Source organism: Pteropus vampyrus, unplaced genomic scaffold, assembly GCF_000151845.1.
Source record: "Pteropus vampyrus isolate Shadow unplaced genomic scaffold, Pvam_2.0 Scaffold122, whole genome shotgun sequence".
NCBI classification, from domain to species: Eukaryota; Metazoa; Chordata; class Mammalia; order Chiroptera; family Pteropodidae; genus Pteropus; species Pteropus vampyrus.
Genome location: NW_011888903.1, coordinates 679,333 through 688,568, shown reverse-complemented (window position 1 = coordinate 688,568; position 9,236 = coordinate 679,333). Strand labels below are relative to the sequence as shown.

Here is a 9,236-nt window from a genome sequence, read left to right as displayed (position 1 = left end):
GAATTAAAACTTTTTATAGTTGGTGTAAAGAATAGCAACAAGGAAACATGTTTTGGTCCCTCTACTTTAACCTTCAGAGCTTCCGTTTACAGAAACCCTGACTTTAAAATAGCCTTTTCTGAGATTCATGGGAAGGGAGTGATGTAAAAAGCCCGATCAGAAGGCCTGGGAGCTGACAGCTTCTAGGGTGAAAATCATGTGTCAGAGCGTGGACTAAAAAAAAGAGAATAACTTCATAAAGCAGATGATTTTGTATAGTACAAATCACTCTTTGTGTTGAAAAACTCTTCCCATTTATTAATCTTGAAAGGCTACTTACTGTTTAAGAAAAGCATCTTGGAAAAGAGAAACATGAGAACCAATAGAATTTATAGGCTTTAATTTCTGCTTTCCATAGTTATTCCTATAGATATTTTGGGTTTATTCAAGCCAAGGGTGGTGGAAATTAAAAGCACAAATTAGTGTTGTTGTTTCTTTTTTTAATTTATCTACAAAACAGAAAGGTGTACCCCTTACCCAGATATAGCTAAACTGTCCCCATTTTGACAATATTCACAGAGAGGCCAAAGAGCCCCGCCTTGTTTACAACATTTTTGGTTTCTTAATGGCAGCTAAAGGGTTGTTTAAAAAAATGTCTAGTCAGCTCAGCAACAACAACAATCCTGTTAACAAATGGGCAAAGGATATGAATCGACATTTCTCCATAGAAGATATACAAATAGTTTATGAGCACATGAAAAGATGCTCAGCATCACTGATCATTAAGATAATGTAAATCAAAACTACAATGGGATACCATCTCATACTCACTAGAATGGCTATCAGGAAAAAAAGAAAATAATTGTTGGGGAGAATGTAGAGAAGTTGGAACCCTTGTACACTGCTGGTGGGACTGTAAAATGGTGCAGCTGCTGTGCAAAAGGTATGGCAGTTCTTTAAAAAGTTAAACATAGAACTGCCATATGATCTGGCAATTCAACTTCTAAGTATATGCTCAAGAGAATTGAAAACAGGGTTTGGAATGGATTGTATACCCATGCTCATAGTATCATTATTCACAGTAGCCAAAGAGTAGACACAACCCAAGTATCTATCAATAGATGAATAAAAAACAAAATGTGGTATATACATGCAATGGAATACTATTCAACCTTAAAAAGGAAGGGAATTCTGTGTAGTATGCTACAACATGGATGAACCTCGAAGATATTATGATAAGTGAAATAAGTCAGTCATAAAAATGACAAATACTATATGATCCTACTTATATGAAGTACCTAGAGTAGTCAAATTCATAGAGGCAGAAAGTAGAATGGTGGTTTTGCAGGGCTGAGTGGTGGGAAGAAGGGGAGGTACTGTTTAATTCGTGCTGAGATTCAGTCTGGGAGGGTGAAAAGGTTCTCGAGATGGGTGGTGGTGGTTGCACGACAGTGTGAATGTACTTCTTACCACTGAACTATACACTTAAGATGGTTAGATGTTAAGTTTTACATTATACATATTTACCACAATAAAATAACATTGCTAGGTTAGGAATTTGGCAAGACCAATCAAGACCCAAGGCCGGGTTCCTCCCACTCCCTCCCTAAATTCTCACATTACCCAAGTGGTGGATGGCAAGCTTCTCCAGAATTACCGGACTTGCTTTGTCTGCTGGGGAACAGAAACCCCTCAGCTGAGGACCATGATGCACCTGAAGCAACCACAGTTCATCTCAGAGCTGAGGACCCCACCATGCTCTTCTTAAAGGAGAATACCTCGTGAACACCAGATGCTACCATGCTGGATGTGGCACCTTTCTGGAGCAGCCGGGGCCCGAGAGCTGTGCCACCTCCCCTCACCAAACCTGTAACTTGTCTGATCTAAGAAGCTCTGTGGGCATTTCCCTGAATTGATACTGGTATTGAAGGAAACAAACATCTTTTCAGGGATTGAGACTCATACTTTCTTAGAATGGCTAGAAATGAAGTGGTCACAATTGATGTTTTTAAATTCCCAAATTATAGATAGCAAAGCAGGTTGTGAATGGGAGGAAGGGGAGGTGGAACCTGGGTTGGCATATAATAGGCAGTCCACTTGGTCTGTTTAGAATCTGCTCAGAGTGCATGTGGAGCAGCAGCAGCCTGCCAGCTGGCGAGCTCCAAGCAGAGTAGCGTGGAGCTCTTTGTGGGTAATTTGGAAGCTGCCTGGCCTGTGCTCCTTGAGGGTCCTCTCTCTTTCCAGGGCCATCTCCTGCAGAGCTTAGTGTCCTTGCTAACAGGCACCAGCACCAGAACACGGCTCTCCCGTCTGTGAAATCTCAGAGATTTGAATCTGAGTACAGAGCTGGTTTCACTCTGACCCTGTAGGGCAGGGGCCGGGGAGCAGGGACAGCAGGTACAGTCTGACACATGTGCTGATCGTGATGACGAAGGAAGGGGCTCTTTCCTGGGTTTGGGAGCTAATACGTTACACTTAAATCATATTAACTTCTCACCCTAGATTTTGAGTGTCAGAACCCCTCATAGGGAAAAAAGATTGGAAAATATACCTCCTGGTAGTTTACTAAGAAAATGCATAATGATAAAATTACTTAATTCGGTGATGCTTTCTTTTAACTAAATTTGTATCTTATTCACCTTAATGTGCATTTGAAAGGTAGTGGCACATGTAGGAGGGGACATGCCATTTATTTAGTAGTCCTCGATGTGCAGTGCGAGCATGTGACCTCACGCCCTGCTCTGGCACCCGGAGAAACTTCTCCCTGCGGTGCTTCTGGGTACACAGAGTGGGAACCACCTTAATCTACTGCTCATTCCTTGCAGCAGTTATACAAGTAAGTATAACATTCCTTATTTTATATATGAGCACAGTGAAACATAAAGAGATTAATAACTTGTCCAAGGACACCAGCCGCTAAGCTGAAGTCGCTGCTGAAAGCGTGGACCTGGCACACGGCTTTCAGGACCCAGCTGGAACCATCTATTCTTATACAGTTAAGCATGGCCCTAATGGGCTCTGTTAAGGTTTTCTTCCTTCTCCATTTCCTCGCTGTAGCTTTCAGACAACAGCTTGCTACTGACCTCAAGCTGCTGGGCAGCGTCTTCCATGTGCTCCCAGAGCCCTTCGTAGGAAACCATAGACCCACTAATGCATCGGGACCCAGGACAGCGAGTCCTCCACCTTCATCTCACCCTGTGGCTGTCCTGTTAGCAAAAGAAGCCTTCTCTCCCATGAATTACAATTCTAGGTTCATCTAATGAACACAGCAACACGTGGGTGAGCACTGAGTTCTCTTTGGAGGAGAATGTAGAGGGCTGGCAGCTGGAAGGCCCACTTCTCCCCTGCTCTTTGAGATGACTGAGTGTTTAACTAAACCTCAGCCACAGCAATGTCACATTGAGTCAGTGCTGGACATGAAAAGCCTTGGAGATTTGGATTTCTGACTTTAGAAAACAAGTGCATTCCTTCCCAGAGTGCCTGCCCGCTAGCAAGCCGCTGCACTGCATGGATCCCTGGGTGGGGGCGTGCAGGGCGGGGGTCCATGAGCTGTCCACGAGGGTGCTGAGCCTCAACTGTCAGCTCCACTGTAGCACTGATTAGATTTGAGTTATGCTTCTAGCATGGCCAGTGCCTATTAGTCCAACTGGCTTTACAGCTCTCTGTGTGGGAGGGAGAACAGCAGAGAGAGAGATGGTCCCCACATCCAGAGGAGGCAGGTCCTGGCTCACAAGTATACTGTGACTTAGGTCAGACAGCCGGGCAGTATGGTCAAGAACCCAACTTTACTGTCCTCCTGACTTTAATTTTTTTGTAAGCCCTGAGCCCTCTAGGCCACCAGCATTTATGTGGCTGACAGCCTCTGGCCACTCTACTTATAAGAGGTTTTCTAAGCCACAAATCTAGACAGCCCTTGGTTCGGGGTCTGTGTTAATGTTATAAACATAACGTTATAAGAGGTGCTCCTGAAAGACTGAGAGGCAGCTATCTTTCACTCATTAAATGGCTTAAAGCTATAAAGCAGGAAGACTATTAAGAGCTCATAAACTTCCAAACCCTGAGGCCAGCAGACACGAATGGATGGATGACAGGTGTGCCTGCCAACGTCACAGAGGCTCTGCTCTTACCTTCTTTCCTGTCTCCTTTGCTTCCTCCTTTGAAAGAACTCTTGCCTCTAATCACCAGGCATCTCCCTTTCTCATCCTCAGCAATTGGATACTGTGTTTTCTTTTTTAAATTTTGTGTTTCATAATTGTTTTTAATGAAAAATATCTAATTGTAGTAAAATAGAACATAAAATTTACCATCTTAACCATTTTTAGGTGTACAGATAAGTGGTATTAAGTACATTCATGTTCTTGTGTAACCATCACCATCATCCATCTACAGAACGTTTTTGTTTACTTCAACTGAAACTGTACTCATTAAACACTAATTTCTCATTTTCCCTCCCCACAGTCCCTGACAACCACCATTCTACTTCCTATTCCTGTGAGTTTGACTACTCTAGGTCCTGCATATAAGTGGAATCACACAGTATTTGTCCTTTTGTGTCTAGCTTATTTCACTTAGCATAATGACCTCAAGATTCATCCATGTTGTAGCATGTGTTAGAATTTCCTTACTGTTTTAGATTGAATAATATTTCATTGCATGGATATCCCACATTTTGTTTATCCATTTGTCTGTCAGTATACATTGGGTTGTTTCCATGTTTCGTCTATTGTGAATAATACTGCTATGAACATGGGTGAAAATATATCTCTTTGAGACCCTGCTTTCAATTTTAGGGGTATAAATCAGAAGTGGAATTGCTGGATCATATAGTAATTCTTTCTCATAGCAGCTGCACCATTTTACATTCCCACCAGTAGTGCATACACAAGGATTCTAATCCCTCCACATTTTTGTCAACACTTATTTTCTGTTTATTTTTATTTTTATTTTTATTATTATTCTTTTAATAATAGCCATCCTAATGGGTGTGAGGTAATGCCAGCCCTTCTTTATGAAAGAGTGTTCAGCACATGTGGTCTGAAAATGTAATGGGATTCTAAAGAGAGTCCATATCACAGCTAAAATATTTAGGCACATTTCTAATATCAGCCAAACACATTGTGTGCACACATGCACACACACCCTGTCTGTGCCACATGGCACGGTTCCAGGTGCCTCCTGGTACCCTGGTCACAAGTGGTGGTGGCCAGGTGCCTCGCCCACCCCTATGTAGTGAGCCACATTTGCAGAAAGCACATGACCTTTTGAAGATCACTCATGAAGACAGAGGTCTCTCCTTATGTTTGTTTCTTTTTTTAATTTATTTTTAATGTATTTTTTTATTTTTCAATTGTAGTTGACAAGTGTTTGTTTCTTGACTGCAGAACCATGACCATGCCTGCATAGCCTGTCGCATCATCCACCGGTCAGATGAGCACCGCCCGCCCCTCCTGCCCCCCAAGGCTGACCTGACCGTCGGCCTGCATGGCGAGTGGGTGAGCCAGCGCTGCGAGGTTCGGCCCGAAGTCCTCTTTCTCACGCGCCACTTCATCTTCCACGACAACAATAACACCTGGGAAGGGCATTACTACCACTACTCTGACCCCGTCTGCAAGCACCCCACCTTCACCATCTACGCCAAGGGCCGCTATAGCCGGGGCGTGCACTCCTCTAGGGTCCTGGGAGGGACGGAGTTTGTGTTCAAAGGTAGGGCTCCTGCCTCAGATCCCAGTGTAACAGCCCAACAGGTGAGGGACAGTGAGCAGTTTTGTGACATTTTTTTGTTGAGGTAGATCCTGAGGACAGGGGACTCTTTTCTGCTGGAGATTTTGGGCAAGAGATTATAGAGTACTTTCTATCCCAGGGTCATCATTCACAGCAGCCTCTGAGCTCCTCTCTGTGCAGAGCAGGGCCAGACAGTGTGGGCAGCTCGGCCTGCAGGCTGTGCTGCCATGGAGCCCACACCACTGTGCACGATGTCAGGTGTAGTCCAGGACTTACTAGGAATGAAATCTCAGGTCTGCATGTTTTCTTTTTTATGTGTAGCTCATGGCAGATTCTGAGCTACTTCTGTGATAACATCACACTTACTGCATGCACTGTGCTCTTTTTAGTGGACAGTAAAGAGCAGGTATTAGTTACACCTCAGGACCTCAGAGTTGTCACTTCCAAAGCTGGGTTTGTCTTGCACCAAGAAGTTGTCATGTGCTCAGAGGTCAGAGGTTTAGGATACATAATGAGCAAGGAAGGTAAGGGCTGAGATTGGCTGAGATACTATCAGGAAGGGAGGTCTCATGGTCTCTATGACTAGATTTCTTTTTAAGGCGTGTACATCTTTGTAAGATGGTGTGAGCTTGGTCATGGCCGAGAGGGACTGCCTGGACACTGGGTGTGACCCCTTTCAGGATAGAATTCGTTGGTTCAGTTAGCAGAAATAAAGTATTTCTGCTAACACCAGTAAGTCCTAGGGCATCTTAGCCTTCCTCTTAGGAAGGAAGATTTGTTCCAGGAAGAATGGAGCTTTAATAGTTGTAGCTGGGAGAACAGTCATCTCTGTCTGATTTCACCCCAAGGCTCTCATAGTGTACAGAGAACACAGTGGGAGGGCCTTTGAAGGCCCCTGGGAGGGCCTTCAAAAGTGGTCCTCTACAGGTGCTGGGATTTGTATTTAATACATTTACTCATATTTTTGTTCCTTTTAGTTGCCTGATTTATGGGCCAGTATTAATTTATAAGACTTCTAACTAGTATAGGTGTTTGACAACAAATCTATTTTAAAACTTCAAGACCTTTTCATAAAAATAAAATTCCAGTTTTATTGAATATTTTGTTAGTCACAAAGAGTCAGTGTCACCAAAGACGACTCCTTGGAGACACTTTGTGTGAAAGTTTGATTTTGTTATCACAAGTGCGATCAATTGCAATCTGGGCTCAACATTTATATGCCAAATGTAGTAGTTTTTTTCTGATCACACCTGCAGTTCGTTTGTGTGATCTTCATTCAGAGCAACACGTTGGTCTTTCTAGCTGACAGTGCTTTTATGCAGGCTGCAGTCAGATGGGTGGATGTAAGGGTTGGTTTTGAAACAGAAGGCCTTGTGGAGATGGGGTGCTGCCCACAGATGCTCCGTGGGCTTTCTGTACTGCATGCTCCCTCCCTTAGAGTCACGGTACTGTCTTCTCTCTTATGCAGTGAATCACATGAAGGTCACCCCCATGGATGCGGCCACAGCCTCGCTCCTCAACGTCTTCAATGGGAATGAGTGTGGCGCCGAGGGCTCCTGGCAGGTGGGCGTCCAGCAGGATGTGACCCACACCAATGGCTGCGTGGCACTGGGAATCAAACTACCTCACACAGAGTATGAGATCTTCAAAATGGAACAGGATGCTCGTGGCCGCTATCTACTATTCAACGGCCAGAGGCCCAGTGATGGGTCCAGTCCAGACAGGCCCGAGAAGAGAGCCACATCCTATCAGATGCCCTTAGTCCAGTGCGCTTCCTCTGTGCCCAGAGCCGAGGACTTCTCTGAGGACCACAGGGCTCACCAGTATGGGAGCCAGGCACCTGGGAGGAGCCCTCGTCCCCGGTTCCTTGCTGTGCTCATCTGCCTTTTGACTCTGCTGCACTGGAATGTCCTCAGATAGAAATTTTAAAAAGTTATATTTTTCCAAACCAGATTCCTCACAATTTACAGATTTTTTTTCTTAGGAAAAGAAAAGAGACTTCTTCTTCCAATGCACTTGAGTGCCTGAGAACTGTCGTTTTTTTTTCCTTCTCTGCCCCATCCTCCCTGCCAGCCTGAGTCAGGAGCAGCACTGTTTGAAGTTTCTGCTTTGAACTCCGTACAGTCAGATCCCTGGCCTGGGCGCCTTCACAATAGTGATTGCACTTTAAGACCACAGAGCGTTTTGGTCTAATGTGTATGGTAGAGGGAGCAGGGTGAGAGCTGTCCTCTTCTTTTCTTCCTCTTAATTATTATTATATTTCTGAGTTGAACTTAGAAGAAACAAATAACCAGCTACACTTTTTCCTGCCATTTTACTACGATTGCTTCCTGTCTTCCTTTGAAACTGTTTTCCTTTCCGAGTTTTACAACCTGGAATCCAGAATTGGTTTGGGACTGTGATCAAGACACCGTTTAATAATAAAGAAGAGACTTGGGTGTAGATATGTACATAGGAAAAGACACCCGGTTTCACTTAACCACCTTGACAGACTATGCAAAAAAGGAGAACTCAAACTTTCAAATTTTGAGTGGAAAACTACCTGTAATTAAAGTTTCAAAATAATTTAAGCTATTGTTTTAGACTGTTGGGAAAGAAATGATGGTTAGATGCTGGTTTCTGGGAGGCTGGGGAATACACACTGTTTTCCTACCTGATTGGGAGACAAGGGTGGCCCAGCAAATATCAAAAGCAGTCCTATTACCAGACAGACAGGAGCAGCACGGGATGGTGACCATGTGGTAAATGCCACATGACCAATAAAGTGCCCATTGGTTCCATCATTTCCTCTTCATGGGACCATTGTCTGGACTGGATGCTGGATCTGGTCAAGGGTGAGCAGATGGTGCTTCACTCTGGCATCTCTGCCACCTTCAAAGATGAATACTCAGAGACCATGCTTTAGTGTTTAAGGGCCTGGCTGTTTAAAGAGAGTACAGTGTGGGCTTCCCAGCTAGGTGCTCCATTAGACCCTCGACTTGTGTGAAACCCAGGCTTTGTGTACAGTCTCCTTAGCCCCGGACATGCCAGCTCGACTCAGTTTCTGTCCTGCCATTGCCTTGGCTCTGTCACTGCAGAGAGTCTCAGGGTCACCTTACACAGACTATATGAGCTTCTTTCTCACAAACATTGGTAGCGTGTATGAGTCATGTCTGCCCATTACTTTGGATTATTACAAATGGTGCTATCTGAACACCAAGTGTCATTGCCAGTAGACAGTGATAGAATGAACCGGTGAGCAACTACAGTCCTGGATGTGGCTAAAAGTAAACGTGGAAACCATGCTGGAGGCCAAGAGTTATACTTGTATTTAAGAAATAAATTTATGAAATGCTATAACATTCGATGTGGTGTTAAGTTATAAGGATGGCATGCAGTGCTTTATCTTTAGATTATATTTTAAGTGTGGTACATACTGAGGAGGTTTATTCAAATAAAAATGCTAACTTAATGTCTGCCAAGTTTAATAAACAATGATGTCAAAAATACTCCCACAAAACACATTTTACCTGTGGATCTATTTAATTACTACTAAT

The 9,236-nt window shown here is 43.9% G+C and overlaps 1 protein-coding gene across 1 annotated transcript in view; it reads left to right on the top strand.

The window, feature by feature from the left end:
- Positions 1 to 7,620, top strand: part of APCDD1 (APC down-regulated 1) — a 19,403-nt gene extending 11,783 nt beyond the window's left edge. The window contains exons 4-5 of the mRNA XM_011366151.2: positions 5,361 to 5,682; positions 7,169 to 7,620. Of these exons, the coding sequence (XP_011364453.2) occupies positions 5,361 to 5,682; positions 7,169 to 7,620 (774 nt within the window). The remainder of the gene's footprint in view (positions 1 to 5,360; positions 5,683 to 7,168) is intronic.
- The last annotated feature ends 1,616 nt before the right edge of the window (positions 7,621 to 9,236 follow it).